This window comes from Camponotus vicinus, unplaced genomic scaffold (genome assembly GCF_025532165.1).
Source record: "Camponotus vicinus isolate PSW18456_S1 unplaced genomic scaffold, iyCamVici1.0 SCAF_6, whole genome shotgun sequence".
In the NCBI taxonomy this organism is placed as follows: Eukaryota; Metazoa; Arthropoda; class Insecta; order Hymenoptera; family Formicidae; genus Camponotus; species Camponotus vicinus.
Genome location: NW_028141978.1, coordinates 7,469,011 through 7,490,066, shown reverse-complemented (window position 1 = coordinate 7,490,066; position 21,056 = coordinate 7,469,011). Strand labels below are relative to the sequence as shown.

The following is a 21,056-nucleotide window of genomic DNA, read 5'->3' as shown; positions in this document are numbered from 1 at the left end:
GCTATAAACAATCCTTGTTTAAAATTATGTTTAATATTAATGTTTAAAATTAATGTACATATGTGACGCTTATAAATTAAAGATATGATTTTTCCAAAATCCTTACATAACGAATGAAAAAATTTCTTGGACGGGATGACTCGATACATAAAACTGCATAGATGAAACTGTGAGACTGAGGAGCAAGGAGGGAGAGAAGAGTCATATTTGTGTCGACATCGTATAGAAGAGAGATTATGTAGGGTCGGATCGCAAACTGGTAACATCCGCCAATCAAATCTGTCTATCTATGTGTGTGACCTGGCCTAGAATCGAAAGCTTCTATGCTGAGGAGACAGTAATTTATCTTTGCGATGAAAAGAGCGCGCTATATCGCATTTGGTATTATGCTATATAGGACGTTTATTCCGAGGCACATTGTTGATTCTATTCTACTTAACAATGCACGTCGTTGAAGAGAGAAATCGCGTTCTTTTAATTAAAAAAATTGGATTAAAAATGCATGAATTTAATTCAACGAAGAGACCAGTTATAAATCAATGATCATCAAACTCTCCCGATTCAATCGTAAAATTTGCGCCGTTTCTTATCTCTCGCGCAAAGTGCATTTAACGTTGTGTAAATTTACAGTGACATTTAATTAAATTTTCATATCGAAATTAATATCAAACAGATCCAGTATCGATTTGTATAGCGCGAGGGCGGCGGACGAGAATCAGAGAGAAGGAGAGTAGCTCGCGACCTGCTCTCGAATCACAGCTTCCAGAGGGGCGCGCAGCTTCCATCTCCGTCTCTCCCTCGGCCTCTGGGAACCTATACTTCATCCCGATCCCCGACCGACCATCCACGTCTGTCTCTCTCTTTCTCTCTCTCTTTTTCTCTCTTGTCCCCGACGTTCAGTCGGATCGCACCCTCGCCTCGCGCGCAGCGCGCACTTCGCACGTTCACGTCAGTCGACACGCGCCGGAAACATCGTCGGCAAAGGGAGCACGCACCATCAGCAGCAGTAGCCAGTAAGGAGAGAGATCCGCGAAGTGATATAAGGACAAGAAGTTCGAGAGATATCAAGGATGAGGCTTCTCGCGGTCGTCATGGGTTTTCTCCTTCAAGCGTGGATCGTCTCATGCGGGGTACGTGCGAAACGGTGGTGGTGATCTGTCATCAAGATGTAACTTGGATCTAATTCGCGAAGGAGGATTATACCCCCTCAGAAATAATCTAGTGCAAAAAACATATAAAGAGAAAATTCGAGCAAGTAATTGATGTAGAAAATTTATTGTCCATTTAATTTTTATAAAGTCTTCTCTAAATCGGAAAGTTAGAACTAGACTATATCTCTGACTCGACAGGGATGAAGAAAGATGAAATTCTTTTTATAGCTATTGATCTTGGATGGCCGGGGATGAATCGCGCGTTCAACATCGCGTACGATGTTTTCTTTTACGCTATTTTTCGTATTGAAGTAATTTTGTTTTTCTCACTAAAGGCAGAGAAAATTCGAGTTCTTCGTCTAGCATGAAAATGTTTCAAATTAACAAGAGATAGCATCATCGTCTTCTTTTCTATTTTATTTTTTCTGTGAAAATCATGGAAAATAATTTTACTAGAAAAACAATATTAAAATAATTATTAAAATAATTAAAATAATTATAAAAATAATTAAATGCTTATATACGATGGTAAAATTAAAGTAACAAAAAAAGATATAATTAATTAATTACATTTACAATGATGCTTTTTCCGCTAAGTGTGAAAAAACACTTATCATGACTCTACAACTTATTTAATAATTTTAACAACACTAATCTCGTCTATTTTACAGACGAGACCCAGCTTTGTTTCCGATCAGATGATCGCGACTGCGGCCAGTGTTGTGAATGCCTGCCAAACGCAAACGGGAGTTGCTACAGGTATTTCATTCAACGCGAGAGTTTGTTCACCTCCAACTTGAAACTATCGATCGGATCTCTCATTTAATCACGCGGCGGCGCATAAAATTGAATACACCCCTGTTATTCTGCCTGAAATTAAATAGGAAAATTTTTACAAAATTAACAGATGCTTCAATCGATTAATCACCATTTCACGTATCCACAATAGTCTTAAAGAATTTATGACGAAATGTGTGTACGCGAAATATATCAATAAGTGCATATTGAATCCTTCTTTCAGCCGACATAGAAGCGGTAAGAAACGGTCAATGGCCGGAAACACGTCAATTGAAGGTGAGTACGCCACAATTACATTTGAGTATAAACAAATCCCGATATTATAATATAGCCGACGAAAATGTGTAAAAATATGTAAAATGCCAAAGGGGATTATATCCGGTCTTTCTGATTTCCGAGCAGTGCTACATGTATTGTCTCTGGGAACAATTCGGTCTGGTCGATGACAAGAGAGAGCTAAGTCTGAACGGTATGCTGACATTCTTCCAAAGAATACCCGCCTACAGAGCTGAAGTCGAGAAGGCGATCAGCGAATGCAAGGGGATCGGTAACTATTTGGGTATCTACTGTGTTTTCTTTTTCGTTTGTTTCCTCGATCGATTGCGTGTGCTCGAAACTTATGAAACCGCGTTCAATCTTCTTTTTCGACATAAATTTTAGTTATTTCAAAACTGAGAGCATTCTTAAAGCTAGCGAGCGAGCTTGACAGCTCAAGAGATAGAATGTTGTTTCTAATGACACATTTCAATCGTAATTAAATTTAAAATGATCTAGAGAAAAACTCTCAAACTAGTACATCTAGTCAGCTGATGTGTCGCAAGCCTCTTCAGTTTTGAAAATTTTTAATGTTCAATCAGTTCTTTTAAATTTGCGAACTTTTCTTAATTTAAAATATTAATTATAAAATTTTATTTGGATTGTTTAATTTCGATTACACACGATCCTTCGTATCACATCTCGTAAAACGATTAATCGCCATTTTTTCGTTCGCAGCAAAGGGTGATAATTGCGAGTATGCGTATACGTTCAACAAGTGTTACGCAGAATTGTCTCCGAGAGTAAGTGACTTTAAATCATATCAAATTGATCATATATTATTCATATATTATTCGTCATTTCATGCGTGATTCATGTTTCAGACTTACTATCTGTTTTAATGGATCGTGGGAGGACAATGGCAAACAAGAAGACCAAAAACAAAATGCTCAAAATACAATTTCGCCGAATGTGTGTTAAGACTTTTACGTTTAAATCACTTTCCATATAACTACTGTACGCGCCGTATTGAGTAAATCGTACATGATGTGTTGATGAAATAAAGGATTCAACGATCTAATCGATATATCCTGTATTTTCCTGTTTTTTTATATCTTTTTACTGCTCGGTGCAAAGCGCATGAATCGACTTTCCAAGAAAAGTAATTAAAAAAATTCAAAAATTTTTCTAAAAATTGCATTTAAAAATTCAATTAAACATAGATAATAAAAAATATTTAAAAAAGACTTACACAAACAATATATGTAATTTATATAAAATGTCCATTGGAATGTTTGGCAGATGTGATTGATATAAATTGATGGCGCTCTCGTTGATAAAACGGAGTTTGATACTGCGATAGTAGAACGCTCCAATTGCCAGTTGAGGTCATACTTGATGATCGAACGCAATGAAAGGAGAGGTCTATAACTATAACACACTTGAAACATTCATTCCTAAACGAGTCCCTTGACGATCGGTGTAGAAATAGCGCTGCGGCTTCAGCCAGGAGAAAAGCTCCGACACTGAGCAGGCAGGATGTGAATGCTTTCCGATGATACTAGCAGCACAAAAGAGAAAAAGAGAGATCGTATTATTATTGAATTACTAAAAAAAAATCTCATCAAAACGATTTTTTTTTATAAATAATTAATGGCTTTCGGACTGGTTAATCGCAAAATTCTTGTGGCAGTAAAATTGTGTAAGACCAACATTGCATACGATCTCTCTTCTAACGCAAAGTTACACAACATACGGGATACTCTTTGTGTGACTTATAATTAAAAGACATTTGATTTGAAACAGTATACAATATACGCTGATCAGGTGTACATAATTTTGAGAAATACTGAAATTACTGACTCTCCACGGAACAACGCGAAAAGATAATTGTTAATTACTTAGGAAACACTGGATATACTTTGACGATTCCTAAGTTACAATTACGTATAGTAATATACGTATGTTTACCGTCACGCATCTCGCTTGCGACTAGCGTATTATGCAAAGTATATCATAAATTCTTCCTGGAATTTTAAACAATTTCAAGCTTCTTTCTCTTTTGGGACTCTATTAAATTTTCTTCGCCAAGAATCTTTTAAGAGTAAAGAGCAATATTAATTATTTTATATAGAAACTCCTAGTTCTCTGTAAAAAAACTAATGAAAATGTAATCTTAAGATTGCGTTTTGAAATATTTTTAATATATATTTTTTCAGAAAAAAATTTTATAATTAAATGTAAATAAATTTTTTTATTGTTTATAACATTTCCTCTCTGCATTTCCGATACTTAATTAATCTCTTTGTTGTTCATGCAATTCGCCGGTAGTTGATTTTTACAAAAGTATGTCTTTACTAGACAATTATTATCTCCCACCTAGTGCTCGCAGAATTCGTATAAATTCTCGATGATCCTGCACAACTGTGCATTAATAATTTTAGACGAGTGAGAACATTTTTGTCTAAATACGATTTAATTGTGCGTGAAATAAAAAAAAATGGCGAAAGAAAATTTAATACTTATTTGTGCCTCTTTAATTGTCACACAACTCGTCGTAGTTCATTGTAATGAGGAAGTGAGTAAAAATTCAATTTTTAAATTTGTGAGATCCCTAAAAATCCTTAAAAATCTACTGGCATGAACAATAAAAGAAATTAATTACATATGTATAAGCATCGAAAATTCAGAGAGAATAAATTTTATAAATTATAAAATGTCAATTAAATTTTATATAAATAATAAAATTTAATTGCGAAATTGTTTTCTTTGAAAAAATATTTTAAAATGCAATCTTCACGATCGCTGAAAATAATATTTTTATAGAATATAGATTGGACTACTGTTCACGACGAATTGAGAAAATTAGCTGGAAATTTGCGTAAGAAATGTACCAATGAAATTGGTATAACGGAAGGTGAGTTCTAGAAATATTATATTTAATTATCATTATTTAATAAATGATCTTACTAGATATTCGTTAATAAGAGAAATGATGGAAAAATTATTTAATATTTATCGAAAATGATTTGCTCCATCTTCTCTTTGAATCTATTATCTACATTTAATTTTTTTACGTGAAATTATCTGAAAATATTAACAATTTTAATCGCAGATATACTAGAGGATGCAGAATTAGGTAACTTTCCAGAAGGCGATAACAAATTAGCATGTTACTTCAAGTGCGTGATGGACAAGGGGGGAGTGGTAAAACAAATTTTTTACAAAATATAAACGTAATAATACAGGTTGAATCGTAATTTTGATTTTTATGATTTAGATGAAAAAGGATGGCAAGATCAACTATAAACTCTTGAGCAAAATGATGCCGGCAGCATACAGACATATTGGACAAGAGATGCTCGACGAATGCCGCAATATAAGCAAGTATCAGCATTTATCGAGACAAAAACGTTGATGTTAATATGCAAATTACATTGCATTGTAGAAACCTTAAAAAATTATTTTATATAATTATTGTATATAATTACTGCATATAATATAGTATATACTATATTATACGTAGAATTGTTTACTATAAAGAATAAGATGTATGTAAAACATCTTATTCTTCGTGAATAGAGCATTATATAATAGTCATCAAAACGAATCTCTCTCATTGCATTAAATAATAATGCATCATTTGAATGATTAAAATTATATCTTATGTAATCATCTTTGTAATTTTTAGGTGGTGGTGACAAGTGTACCATAGCTCTCAACTTCAACAAATGCATGTTTAGGGCGAATCCTGTGGTAAGTAAGAAAATATAATGCACAGTAATTTCTACTACTATGTGTTATTATATCTCATTGCATTTCTTTTCAGGCGTACTTTGTCATCTAAATATTGATTATATAAGTAGGAGTAACCCCCCCCCCCCCAAGATTATTATTCGTAAGTTTAAGAAAATAAAATACTGAAAAATCCTTTGTTCTCTATTCTTCGTTCTTACATTAATTTGCGAGATAAAGTAAAATACTTGTTTAACAGAGTAAGAATCAAAAATTACTCATTCCATTAAAGTAAGAATTAAAGTAAGAACGTTTAATAACAATTTCTAGATTGTATTATACAATAGCAACCTTTGTATATACATATATTTTATATTACTTAATAATGCTAACAATTTTTACGTCTCTCGATATACGTAATACGAATAAGGCGATCGTAATTATCTCCGTGGATGCTTGCATTTTAATATCTAACATTAAAATACTTTTTTTTTATCTTTGATCATGAAATATCGCCATTTTAATCCATCTATATATAAATACTAACAGTTCTAAATACATCAAGTACCGAAATCTTTTCTTCATGATAGGGACACATACACAATTGTTGTGATAAATATTATCAGCAAACACATTTCTGAGTCATATGTATAAAACACGAATGAGATACAGAGGCTCTTTAAATCTTTGATAATTCCCTTTTTTGAGATCATCAAGAATGATTCTCAATATAAAAGTGATGGGATTGATAATACCATCGATTTATGTCTTTCGCGGCTTCGCCTTCCTCTTGTTGATATTCATTATTTGCTCGACTATAATATCATCCGCTCTGGGATCAATGGGAATAGCTTGAACGGGTGCTCTGGAGCTCGGCACAGGCTTGGAGCGTCTTTCAAGCATCGCGTTCAACCAAGTCCACAATTTCTCGCGATTAATGAATGCTAACCCAACCAGCATAATGAATGGCAGTGCAACCACTGAAGTTTGATTCATGTCACTTTGATCGACCTTCCGCTCCGCATTGAACGTCAGCTTGACGTACTTAAACGACGAGTTTGCTTCAAAATAGACCGGAATAGTTCGATATTTATGCACGGCTTGCGACAACGATGACTCCAATTGCACAAAGTATTTTCTGCCATCAGCTTGCAACGGTGGGAAGTGCACGAGGAAACCGGCATTGTAATAACCGGTGTTCTTACTAGCGGATTGTTGCACGTCCAATTTCGAGATGTGCACCGGCGAGTCTGGAGCGTCCTCTCGACACAGTTTTACCTTAATCGTGCGATAGTGTTCCGGCTGAGTAGACGTGACGTGCACCGAGACGTCCGTACGCGAGATCGGATGAAAAGCGATCAGTCGTAGACCGCGAATATCCTCCTCTATCGGCTGCACTAGTTGAGAACTAGGACTCGTACGTTGTATATGAGCGTTACTTTCTACATTCGGTTTCAAACGGAAGGCGTAGACGCACTAAAATTATTACGTAAATTATTATGCAATGTTCATCAAATAATTAAAGTTGTTACGAAATGTAAATGTAAATGAATAAATTATTTACCATGGGCTGGAGACCGCGGATTCTAAAGTTGCCATTCTCCTCGGTCGTGGCCTCTTCTTGGAGATTGGAACAGTTTCCTTGACCTTGAACTTCGACTAATAGACCAACTTCCGGTTCTCCGTTCAAGGATGTTACAGAGCCATAAGCGCTATACGCGACTCGATTACCGAAAAGGTTCACTTTAACAGTCGCTCCTTCTACGACGTTGATCATCTTCGATGGCGGATCAAAACGATACTCTTTCATCATAGGTCGAAGATAGTACTCGCCCGGAGATAGCGAATTAAATATAAACTTTCCGTCCTCGCCGGTTATACTGTTCTTGCGATAACTTTGACCACCGGACAAAGAAAGCAGCACACCCTGTATAAATATAGAATTAGTTATGTATTTTTTTTTTGTTAATTTGACAATCTTCGAAAATACCTGCAACGAAGAGCTGTCAGCATGGTCAGAAACTTGCACGATAATTTCGGCCAACTTGTGCGCTAAAAACACTCCTTTAGCATCAGGCCCAGTGATCACAAAACCTTCCTTTTCAGCTGTAACACTAATATATAGTAGAAAATTATTATATAATTTGTTAATAACAGAAAAATAAAAAATATATATATATATTTCTCTTGACATACCTATATTCGATTTTTCCATCCAAAGGACCGATGCTATAAGTACCGTCCTTCTGTGTAACTAATGTGTGAATCGGAGATTCCTTATCTTTTCCAAATATTTGAATTGTTACACCTTCCAATGGTGGAGATATTTTGCCAGCTATAATCTGAATAATATTTTTGCTTTAACTCATACATATAATATCAATAATTATATCAATATATAATCAATAGTTTTACCTTTCCTAAATCACCAATGAAACTTGCGATGTCATTATGACAATCATTCACGCCAAAAACTTTTAAAGATGGTGGATTGAATAACAAAATGTCAGATAGTGGAGTAATAGTGTACGTGTTATCCGTTTTCGCCTTAAACTCAAATTCGTATTTATATACGTTGTCTTTTTTTACAGGCTTCAGTGGATCAATCCTATCCAAAAATAAATTAAATTAAATATAATAAAAATATGCACTCTATCCAAAATCAATGCACAATGATAATATTATATCAAATATAATAAAATAGAACAAGATATCTGAAAACAATTTATTAAAACAATTCAAGGCAAATGTTGGGCTACTTACGTGACACTATCGCCTGCATCTTCGATTTTTACTTTGAGATTACTTTGCGCACTCGTGCATATAATATTTCCTCTGTGAGTATGCTCGGTGGAATGTAGCAAGATCGGGGAAAGATTACTGGTGTCCCAAATGTAGGAAGATTTATCATATACATGGCAACCTTTCGGAACGAAAGTGTATGCACCAGATTTAGGCACACAATGTCTTGTACTGCCTTTGCTCAGAGGCAGAGTGATCAGTTTCGTATTATTTGGTTCGGAGTATTCCACGGTGGTGTCATGAGAAGAAATGAAGGTGATGGAGAAGCCCGTTTGCTTGAAAGGCGGCACTTCCGCGCGTTCCGATGTTATCGCAATTCTGTAACTGGGATTTTCCCAGCAAAACACGTCGTTGTCGATCAAGACTTCGTAGTGACCGGGTAATACATCCGTGAACTGATATTGACCATCTGCATATTGGAAAACGACTTTACAAACGAGATAGATAGTATCATATCCAAAAAAAACTATTACTGCAATAACAAATATATGTATGTACAATAGATATTAGTTATTTAAAATCGCAAGCTAATTTAACTCAAAACAAATTCAATTTTGAATTGAACAGATTACTTCTATTTTACAAAATCATATTTGTTATTGCAGCACAAATTATTACACTGTTGAAAAAAAATTTATGATAATTAAAAAGGATGTTTATCAGCTTACCTTTAGCTTGTACCGTCTTTATTGTAACTCCATCAAGTATTTTTAATGTGACAGAAGCTTGACTGCAATCTGTCTGTGGCAAACAATTTACTGTTCCCGTTAATGTAGCCTTTAATTGCAAAAAGTTTACATCAGTAATTGGTTGAGATGTTACATCAATCGTTTGTTGCAGTGGATAGAATCTAGAAAAAAGATAATAAAGCTTTTATATATAATCATAATTTTAATTAATATTATGATTAATATTATGATTTTATAAATTAATTTCATGATATGCTTCTTATATTTTCATTTATTTTTACTCACTGTAAGCCCTTAGTTTTCTCTTCTGTGCTCACAATTACGCTCAGCTGATATTTATCCGGCGCAAGATACACAGAGTACTCTCCCGTTTTCTCATCGGTGTTAAGTTCTTTGTAGAAAGTAGCGGCTGTATTCTGAACAGATAGCTTGCGAAAGTGCAAAGTCCCTTTTGCGGAGAGAGTTACTTTTCCCGAAACTTTATATGCCGAGGGTACCAGTACCGGAAGCTCAGGCGAGGTCGGCGAGATTTTAACCGTTTTCTCGCTAAATTGTACGTTTGCTATAAAGAATAAAAAACTTATCGACTTATAATGTATTATTTTAATGTGTTATCTTGCTTAAAAGTTTCGATAGGAAAAATTTTACACACCAGACTCCGCTCTGAGTGTATACTGGCCAGTTTTCATGTTATCCAATACATATTTTCCATTTTTATCCGTGACTGCGATCTCTTTTTGCGACAAGAATATCTTTGCTCCAGGCAAAGGATCACCATTCGTAGAACTACGAACAAGACCGCCGACCGTAAAGCCAGTCACTTTAAACTCTTGAGCGAGGATTACACTGTTGTGACTAACTTTAAAAGATAATTCCGACGGTTGAACGTCGAATTTTGTCTGGGCGCCGGCGTAGTGCGGTACAAGTTTGTAATCGCCAGGTGACACACTGGGAAATATAAATCTACCACTATTGTCTGAAACTACGTGACAAAGCAGTTTTTTGGACTCGAAATCTTTAGCTATCGGGGTAGTCTCACACTTCTCCGCAAAGCCACTCTATTGTGGGGGAAAAAATGAATTTATATAATTCTTGTTAATAAAATACATCTTAGAATTTAAATTTGGAAATATTAAAAATAATAAAAAAAAATCAAAACAAATCTTACCCCAAAAAGAATGAAAGATACACCAGCCACTGGGTCATTTTCACTGCTGACTTTGCCATTCACATCGTATCCAGATACCACCAGGCTACCATCCACAACTTCTGTATTTCCCTCTTGTACAATCACTTCAACTTTATTTTTGTTTATTATCCAGCTAACAAAAATAATTAATATTATATTCTCAATTTGTAATCTTTTGACTTAAAATTAATTATCATTTGTTATATACTTACGTAGGATGAGATGCAATGAGTATGTACTTTCCAGGTTGAATGGGAGTAAAATAAAATATGCCACCTTCTGCTGTTAGTGTTGATTTAATAGGAACATGTTCATCACTATCTGCATGTAAGGAAATAGTAACATCCTTAGGACCAGAGTCAGTACCTAAACTAATTACCTAAAAAATATAAAACAATCCACATTAATTGAATAACTTCTTTATATTTAATTTTTGATAGATTATCAAATATACATATAGAATTATAAATTATTTATATCAATAGATTAATATTAATATTTGTTGGTCAGATATATTTTTATATTACTAACAGAGAGAAAAATAATAGTACTTACACGTCCTGTAATACCAAATCCTTTAAACGTAAAGTTAATATCTTGACTGCAGTCATCCGTAACACCATCTACATTCAATGTTACTTCTGTAGGCTCAAAACTCCAGCCTCTAGGGGGATCTACCTAATATATTAAAATATAGACAATATTTAAAAAATATTTTTTACAACATATTATAAATTCTAAATAATATTAATCAATTTAAAATAACAATATTGTATTCTTTCTGTACTATTGCAAGTCTGTCTTTCTTATACTCGGAACAAATATCATGTTATATATATATATAATAAATTATTTTTGTATAATAAAAATGTTTTTTCTGTTTCATTTTACAAGCCTATCGGAGGCTGGTTTCTAAATAATCTTCATATAACTATCGAGTCCAAAATGCTTAATCAATGTTGTTGTGCAACAGATGATGCATCTTTCCAGGTTACCTTCAACGTGTATTCACCCTTGTCATATAGGGGTAAAAAGTAATATCCGGTATTGGGTGCGCACTCGGTCTGATCCTTCAAACTGCCAGCCTTTGTGTACCTGACGAGTTTATTTCATGAATCGGTGATCCAGTTAGTCGCACCAGGATAACCTCTTAAGAAGTGAGTACTTACAGTTTCACGTGCACCTTTGCAAAATCGATGTCGGCGTGACTTTTTAGAAAACCGCCGCATCCTAGAATATCTTGGCCGACAGAATTTACCGATAATGTCGCTAGATAAGCCAAGGAAAAAATGACCTCTCGCCAATTCATGCCAGTCCGCTGCCGCATCGTTCGAGCTGTTTGCTTACGAGGTCAGTGTTGGCAGACGGGTCAGGTTTTTCGCGCATGCGCGGCAAACGAGGCCTCAATGAAGTATCTAATCAGGCAAAAAGGTGTGCCACTGGTCGTCCGAAAAAAATTTTCTCTTAGAAAATTGTTTCGGGTGATCAACAACACACATTTTTATCATACACTATACGAATAACTCACGACTATTTATTAAATATCACAAAACTTTTAATAAACTGTGTCTCACTCAACTATGTCTGTATGCCAAGTCAGAGAGAAGACTGAGAGATGTCATGGCCTGATGGCCCGCTTTTAGGTGATCCCTGGAAGCGATACTCCCTCTGTGGACATAAAAACGTGAACATGAACTACAAAGCCAATATCCACGAATGTTCTCAGAGGATAACATATATGTCTCTCTGATAATATAAATAATATAAATAAAAATATAAATAATTTAATTAATAATAATTTATTATATAAAAATATTAGTATGTTCTCTCTTTCCACGCTATTATTTATTTATTTATTTATGTGTGTTCTTTTTCTTCTCAACATCATTTATTTATTATTTATTTATTTATTTATTTATTTATTTAGCTCGCTCTAAGTCAGTCTTCTAAAATGCAAAACTAAATATTATAGAATTTGACTTTGAAAATAAAATAATCGAATAAATTCAAATAATTAGCATAACGAAAGGTTCCGTGATAAGTTATTTAATAAATAATCAATTTTAATTAATTAATGAAAATATTTCTATAATTTAATATTCCGCGTTTGCGTATATTTTATAATATATAAAATATTTCGGCAACGAATTATCGATAACACGGTGTTCGACTTTGGCAATACAACAAATAAACAGTAGCGCGCTATGTTAAAGCTTTAATATTAGAATTAACTATATTTCGACCAATGTTTCAATTTTCTCAATCCTTGTTATTAAACAATATACAATTTAATCGAAAATCGATTAAATGATAGAAATCCAAAATATTAAATAATTACTTCGATCGTTGCGATTTTTACGGACAATAATTATTATTATAATATTTAGAGTCACAAATATATTTCATCCGTGTTACTTTATCGTTCTACTTGACAATCTAAATGTAATTTGGATTGTGAGAGAACACGAAGTAAATCAATCGAATTATAGATGCAAATAATTAGCATAATGAAGGATAAATTGTTTAATAAATAATCAATTTTAATCAATAAATTAAAATACTTTATTAATTTAATATATTCCGCGTTAATGTACATTTTATAATATATAAAATATTTTGGCAACGGAATTATTGATAACACAGTGTTCGACTTTGGCAATATAAAATATAAACAGTAGCGCGCTATGTTTCGGCTTTGTCTTTGACTCTCGAGTAATAAGGTAGTGGTGAGAAACGTTTCGTATTGTATTGTAATTTTTTTACTAAACACGATTACGATTAGTATCGAAACATAATTTGCTTTAAATATTAATATAAATTAATTAATTAAAAATTAATTCACGACATGAAACTGTATCGCAACTATAAATCTTTATCGAATCGTAATCATTCATTACCGTGATTAAAAATTGAAACAAAATATACATAAAAGGGGATAAGAGACTTAATTATATTATGAACTTTCGATCATTGATGCTTATTATATTTCATTAACAATATTAGAATTAATTATATTTCGACCAATACCTTAAATTTTAACAATCCTTGTTAATTAAACAATGTACAATTTAATCGAGAATCGATTAAATGATAGGAATCCAAAATGTTAAATAATTGCTTCGATCGTTGCGATCTTTACGGACAATAATTATTATTTCAATACCTATAGAGTCACAAATATATTTCATTCGTGTTACTTTATCGTTCTACTTGAAAATCTAAAAATAATTTGGATTATGAGAATACAAAGTAAAACAATCGAATTATAGATGCAAATAAATAGCATAACAAAAGGCTCCGTGATAAATTGTTAAAAAATAATCAATTTAAATCAATAAATTAAAATACTTCTATAATTTAATATTCCGCGCGCGAATATTTTATATTACAGAAAATATTTCGGCAACGAGAGAATTATCAATAACACCATGTTCGACCTTGATAAACAGTATCGCGCTATTGTGAATACGGCTATTGTTACACGGCTTTATTATCATTCGCACAGTAACCTTGAGCAATAAAGTAGTGACGTTTCATATATTATCAAATTCTTTCTTTACATAGTCGACCCTGGCGATATAAACAGTATCACGGTAAAGGTTTTGATTTACGATCATTCGCTCAGTGGCTCTTGAGCAATAAAGTAGTGACGTTTCATATATTATCAAATTCTTTCTATACATAGTCGACTCTGACGATATAAACAGTACCGCGGTAATGTTCTTGACTTACGATCATTCGCTCAGTGGCTCTTGAGCAGTGAAGTAGTGCTGTGAGACGGTTCATATATTATAAAATTCTTTCTCTAAACACAATTGCAAGTGCAACGAGGAACTTTTCGTGAATAAGTGTAAGTGCAACGAGGATTAAAGTGCCACGAGAAAAGAGCGAAGGAAGCAAAAGAAAAAAGGAGGTTTTGGAAGTGGATGGATCAATAAGATATGATGTAAGTCATTAATATAAATTATTTATCACATTCATTATTTATTATATTGTTGCGTCCCCGCGTCCCGCTGAATGTATTCGTCACCCGTTGAATTCTTTCGAAGAAGATCGTTTTCGCGCGCGTTGTCAAGATATTGTTATAAACAACGACTGTCAGAGAGTCTAAGCCCAGTTGTCAAGTTGTGCGGACGTGCGTCTATTTGTGATCCGTTTTACGATTATTCTGAATTCTTGTATGTTACTCGCGATTTATTAAAATTCTTGTGCACCTTAAATCGCGTTATTATTTACGAGTGCACGAGCGTCAGCGTACGTTATGTATTTTGCCGATTGTGTCGCGCGCGTTCGATATATATCGCGTTCGATATATACCGCGTTCCGCGGACGCAACAATATATAAATTATTTATCAATAATATATATTCAATTTATTTATCAATAATATATATTCAAAATATACATATTTCTCGTTTCGCTTTATTTCTTTGATTGTGATTTAATAGTGATTTTAAATTGTAACATATATAATACATATACTTATAAAAAATATTCCATTTTATTTTAAAATAATTAAAACATTTATAAAATTTTTTATTAATTAATATTTTCAGATACTTTTATGTTTTATAAAACATTTCAAATTAATATATTTATTTAAATATTTCATATATAAAAAAATAGAAATTTTTTTATTTATCATATTTTTAAAAGTTTACATCTAAGAAATATAAATTATTTTGTAATTACGCAGTTTATAATATTAAAATATATCTATTTAAAAGTAAAAATGTAAAAATTAATTGCGCGCAATAATTAGGTTTAAAATCAATTATTTTGAACATTGCTTTGTGTAATAGATGTTCTCTTATCCTTTATATTTTTATTTATCGTATATTTATTTATATTTGCGAATTTAAATTTATGTACTATATTACAAAATAAATTTCAAATTATGTATTATATTATATATAAAATTATATATAATATAACCCTCCCATGGGGTACACCTTGTCGCGGTGGGAGGGCTTAGTACTTGGATGGTGCCTTGAGGTTTATCTTAAATTTTTCTATTTATGATAAATCTTAAGGTGCCTGAATGGGAAGCTAAGTACCCTTTCGCGTCGTCGGTGCCGTCAACGTGCCGCGGACGGCAAGCGCTTCGTTATCGCGTTTTCGCGGTGTAGTATTCTCGCGTCGTCGCGTTTTCGCTGAACTTTTGGACTTTTCATATAAAATCCCAATTTCATTTATTGTCACGAGTCTCTACTTCCGATGCCAACTAACTGGGATGTTTCGAGTTTGCACACGTTGCTATGCAACGTACACTCTTGCTTCGTGCTTCGTCAACTGATTCGGCCCGAATTAGTTAGAACTCGATCGATTGCTCGGAATGGTCGTCAATGGGTCCCTTCTCTTTGCTCGTCTACAGCCACACGCACTGCGTGTGTTAACCCTGTCGAGGAGTCGAGTGGATTCCCCTAGGCACGATTTTCGCTCGGTAAAAGGGGTTGCCTCCCCATTTTCTAAATTGCTGAATGTTAGCATTTAAAAAATGTGGGTATCCTCTTCTTTTGCCGTCTACTAGCCTGGTGTAGCATATAGCAACCGCGAGAGGCATAATATGTCCGGGCGGAGCACCTGAAATCGTGCTTAGCGGGCCCAGGTTCGATACGAGATAGGATAATTATGCGCGAAAAAGAGCTGGTGAACTTCATTTTCCTCTATTTCCGTCAATCGTTTCGTCTTCTTTCCGGTTTGGGCTTAGTCCTTGCTCGTTGTATCGTTGCATTCCCGACCGATTGACTCGAAGTTGATTCTCGTAAGTGAAATGGGATTTTCGCTCGTACCGAAACCGGGAGTGCCGTTCAAAATATATACATATTAAGTATATACATCGCGCGATCAAATATAAAATTTTTAATCGCATCGAAATAGTGCGGAAATCGTTAAGTATCGCGAGTAAAATAGCGAAAATAGCGATATAAAAATATCGCTCGTGAGTGCGGGAGTGCCGTTGAAAGTATCGCGCGTCAACAACATGAGAGGAGGAGGAGGCCTGGGAGAGGCATCAGGCACCTGTGAAGCAACTCTATGGTAAATAAAATATCGCTTATATATAATTATTTATTAATTGCGTACGCGCGATTTAAATTAAGTAATTAATCGCGTAATTTGATTTTTTATTTACATGACTTAAACAAGAGAAAAAGAGAGAAATTTTTACATAAAAACTGTAATTTAAAAGTTTCTGCGTTCGAATAGATTTTAATAGAATTATTAAATTATTACTTATTAGTAGAATTTTTTCAAAATTTATAAAACTGTTTATCTGCTTATTATTTATGTGCGTCGGATATAAAATTAAATGCATATAATAATAATTTTTTGACTGTGACTACAATTTAAATCTTCTTTGTATGTTACAGACCAACAAACTATTGTCAGAGGAGGAAGAGGCCTGGGGAAGGCATCTTGCATCGGCGAAGCAATCTGATGGTGAATATTTATTATTTGTATATTAATTATTATAAATCGTACGCATAATAATTCGTTCTTTTAATTTAAAGGAATTAGAGAGAAAGAATTTTATAAATATAAAAATTTCTATTTAAAAAATAATTTCAAAATATATAAAATCTTCCCATACGTATTTATATCTTATTATTTTACACAACGGATATGAAATTCCGCACAATAATAATTTTTTTGAAATATTGATTGTATTTTGAACTTTGTTATAAATGAATTTTATATTTGTATGTTACACGTAGTTTTAACGACAACATAGTTTCAATAACGACAACTCCGCTGCTGCACATCAATGCCACGGTGAGTGACAAAAACTTTTATTTAATTTTAAGGTAACGGCAGAGATTGTAGATAAATCCGTTGCCTTAAAATGGATGAGCTAGGATAGATTAAATAACTTTTAATAAATTCGTTCGAAATGTATTGCATTCATCGCGAAAATATATTGCAGTATTTTAATTATAAAGAAAGAAGATCGAGAAAAGATCATTTTTGTATAAATTTTATCTAATTTATTGAAAAGAACATTAAAAATTTTATCAATTACATCTGATGCTAATTTATTCTTATAACGCGTATTTATCTTATTCACTTATCTTATTCTAATATCTTATTCTTATAGCTCATCCATTATAGAATTTGTTGTAGATATTGTTTTTAAACTTAATGTAAAGCCAAGTGATTAATTAATGAAATAACTTGTAATATGATGTGTTATACACATATTAATTTTATATTTTATTATAAATTATGCATTACTATAAAAATTTATTAATTATATATATTATTATAATATCAATCAATTTTTATTGATAATTTGTACAGAAAATTTTTATATTATAAAAATTTTATATATTATACTAGGCTGCTAACAACTAAAGTCAGGATAACCATTCACAATTGGGCAGGATACATATACAGATTAGATTAATGTATACATATTGTGTCATTTTATTTTGCCGGCATTTATTAAAATAAATATAAACTGCAACGAGATAAAAATAAATAATATAAGCAGTTATAAAATATTAAAATATAGTATTAAAATAAATATACAAGCAATAATTATATAAATTACAATTGCATCTTTCGAGAGTGACAGTGTTACGTTAAATTCTGTGATACCCGGCATAAATTCCGCCTAATTATAAATGATTGCTTTTGTTTTATATTTTACCATATAAAATATGGCCGTGTTAGCACTCTAATACAATATATAGAAATTTGTAATTTGGCTTTATTTCAGTTTAAAAAATGAAATTGAATTTATTTTAAAAAATGCTTTAAAAATAAAATCTAAATTATTAAAATTATTTTTTTCAGGAATACTAAGAAAATTGTACATATAATTATTAGTGTTTAAGAAATATCATGAATACATTCTTATGCAAATTACACCAAAAATTACATAATAATAATACACGAAAAATTATCCAAAGTATACGTATAATGATTATATAATAATAATTCATTAAATTAACATATTTGATTCTATAGTATATATTTTTGAAATATTCATTAAAAGAGTAACTGTTTGTATTTTCATATCAAAGAGTCATTAATAAATTCGAAATCTATTTATAAATTCCATATCGCGCGGAACTGAATGTTCATGAAATAAATTATGATTACGAAAATACCGTGCTTTTTCCGCGTTCTTTTCACGTTTTTAGACGAGATTGCCATTTTAATAAAGGATCTTATTACCGTCCCTCTCAAATAATATTCTCAAATATTGCTAATTAAAAGTAAAAAAATATCGAATAAGAGTATAAAGAGTCGATGTTAAGTTAGCGATTAAGTATTAGCTTCACAAAATTTAACGATCGCCTTCGATGTTATGAAATTGCGAGTCGATTATTATACGGATTTAATGATTTACTTTCAATTCGATTTATGTATTTACAAATTTCGTATCCGAAATAAATATTCGTAAAATTAATAAATTACATATCATATCTATTTCCACATTCTTTCCCTATTCTTAAACGAAATTGCCATTTTAATAAAGGATCTTACCACTGTCCCTCTCGTGAAATAATATTCCTGAATATTGTGCGCTAATTAAATATAAAAAGATATGGAATAAGAGTGTGAAAATTCGATGTGTTAAGTCAACGATTAAATATTAGCTTTATAAAATTAAACGATCACCTTCGATATTATAGAATCGCGAGTTAATTATTATCAATTTAATAATTTGTTTCTTCGGTTATATTTGTGTATTTACGAATTTCGTATCGGAAAATATTCATAAATAAATTAATAAATTACGGTTGCGAAAACACCGTGTTTTTCCCGCGTTCTTTTCGCGTTCTTTTACGAGATTATCATTTTAATAAAAGAGTTATCGTTGTTCCTTTCGTTAGATAAACGTTAATGAAAGTTGCGTGGCTCGTACCGCCGAGGAGTCGAAACGATTTTCATTATGGAGAATTATTTCTCATCGGTTCTTGTAAGATCCATTCGCGACGTCTAGTTCGGTGCCCTGTTAAAAATTGGGAATTTTTATTGTAAGAATGGAACTAATCCCAGGTTTTCCTGGCAATTTCCGACAGCAATGATTTCGGTAGTCATTCAACGACGAACGCCATGCGCTTCTTTAAAGTCGAATTAATTTAAGTAATATATATTTAGATGTGAAAGAAAATGCATCTATTTTTTCTTCTCGTTAAAAATGTTCTGTCATTATTAGGATTGGTATTATTATTGTCTTATGTTACAAAGATTTAATAGTAGATTAAATATGGATATAGCGTTGTGTATAAATTTTTATTTTTCAAGTAATTTTATATTGTAATAGTTTTTATTAACTGTTTGATAAAAATGATTACGAACGAATATATTTTATTATTAATTATTAATTATTTCTAGGTACTGGGGATATTAATATTAGTTTTTAGTTTCTTTTAAGAAACTATTTGCAGGTATTGGACATCCATCGCCATTTTAGAATATTAGTTAGAATTTTTAGATATATACCATTATATATATATATGTATAATAAAATACATGCACAAATTAACGTATCCAAAATATTTTTATAATTTTTATTAATATGATATATTATATATACGCGAAATTATATATGAATGTTACATAAAATGTGCGAATACTTAAAAATTTAGAGACGAATCGAATGGGTACCCCTATATCAGTAAGATATTGATTAAAAGAAAAAAAATTATTAATTTAAACGTTATAAGAATAAGAACCTAGAGAATTAATCTAGAATTAATTATATATTTAACATTATTTAATTTATTTTATTTTGCACACTATTCGAATTGAAATTTTTTAAATCTTGCTGTTATCGGGTTCGATTCGTCTCGCGCGCGCAAACGGTACCCCAAATTGTGTGTTCGCACATTTAACACAAACTCCAATGATGCATGTATTTTATTATTTATAAATATAATCGTTCGTAATCACATTTCTATAAAAAAGAATCGTTATATCCATTTAATTTTCAATGAAGAAATATATTTCTTAGTAATGGAAGAACATGTTTTCTGACGTGCATATCAATTTCGTGAATTGAACATAATGACGAGGGATAATTGTCGTTGATTTATTACTGAAATCATTGCTATTGGGAATAGTCCGGAAGATCCGGGATTCGTTCCCTCCTACAGTGAAGTTCCCGACGTTCAATGGATCACTTAACTTTTCTTCGCAAATTGATCTTGCGAAATCTGATGTAGAAACAAGATGTTAATATCGTTCTCCATTTTTAAGGTCGCTCCTCTTTTTATCGGATATTATCGGTATATCAAATGGCGTCGAATTATATTATAAAATTTATGCGCAATCGATTATTTTGAATATTATAGACTTATTTATTCGTTGCGTTTTATCGCGAATTTTAAATCGCGATTTATCTTATAAAAATTCGCACGTAAATCAGTCGATGAATTATATATTCGCAAACATTACAGACCTCAAATTGTCTATCGAAATATCT

At 32.1% G+C, this 21,056-nt stretch overlaps 3 protein-coding genes across 3 annotated transcripts; 2 read left to right on the top strand and 1 right to left on the bottom strand.

Moving 5' to 3' along the window:
* Positions 1-827: 827 nt before the first annotated feature.
* Obp10 (odorant binding protein 10) lies at positions 828-3,291 on the top strand. Its single transcript, XM_083101816.1, has 6 exons — positions 828-1,130; positions 1,823-1,910; positions 2,173-2,225; positions 2,352-2,508; positions 2,943-3,007; positions 3,089-3,291. Exons 1-6 carry the CDS (start codon positions 1,071-1,073, stop codon positions 3,104-3,106), a joined length of 441 nt encoding a protein of 146 aa, XP_082957942.1. The 5' UTR covers positions 828-1,070; the 3' UTR covers positions 3,107-3,291.
* Positions 3,292-4,642: 1,351 nt separating this feature from the next.
* Positions 4,643-6,134, top strand: Obp11 (odorant binding protein 11). Its single transcript, XM_083101814.1, has 6 exons — positions 4,643-4,782; positions 5,031-5,121; positions 5,320-5,411; positions 5,485-5,587; positions 5,896-5,960; positions 6,034-6,134. The coding sequence occupies exons 1-6, from the start codon at positions 4,705-4,707 to the stop codon at positions 6,049-6,051; spliced, it is 447 nt and encodes a 148-aa protein (XP_082957940.1). The 5' UTR covers positions 4,643-4,704; the 3' UTR covers positions 6,052-6,134.
* Positions 6,135-6,225: 91 nt separating this feature from the next.
* LOC145972827 (BOS complex subunit NOMO3) lies at positions 6,226-12,172 on the bottom strand. Its single transcript, XM_083101813.1, has 14 exons — positions 11,789-12,172; positions 11,615-11,714; positions 11,175-11,297; positions 10,832-10,998; positions 10,599-10,752; positions 10,083-10,488; positions 9,716-9,992; positions 9,410-9,591; positions 8,703-9,150; positions 8,355-8,547; positions 8,136-8,281; positions 7,930-8,053; positions 7,504-7,866; positions 6,226-7,415 (listed from the first exon to the last, which is right to left on the bottom strand). Exons 1-14 carry the CDS (start codon positions 11,944-11,946, stop codon positions 6,702-6,704), a joined length of 3,555 nt encoding a protein of 1,184 aa, XP_082957939.1. The 5' UTR covers positions 11,947-12,172; the 3' UTR covers positions 6,226-6,701.
* Between the last annotated feature and the right edge of the window lie 8,884 nt (positions 12,173-21,056).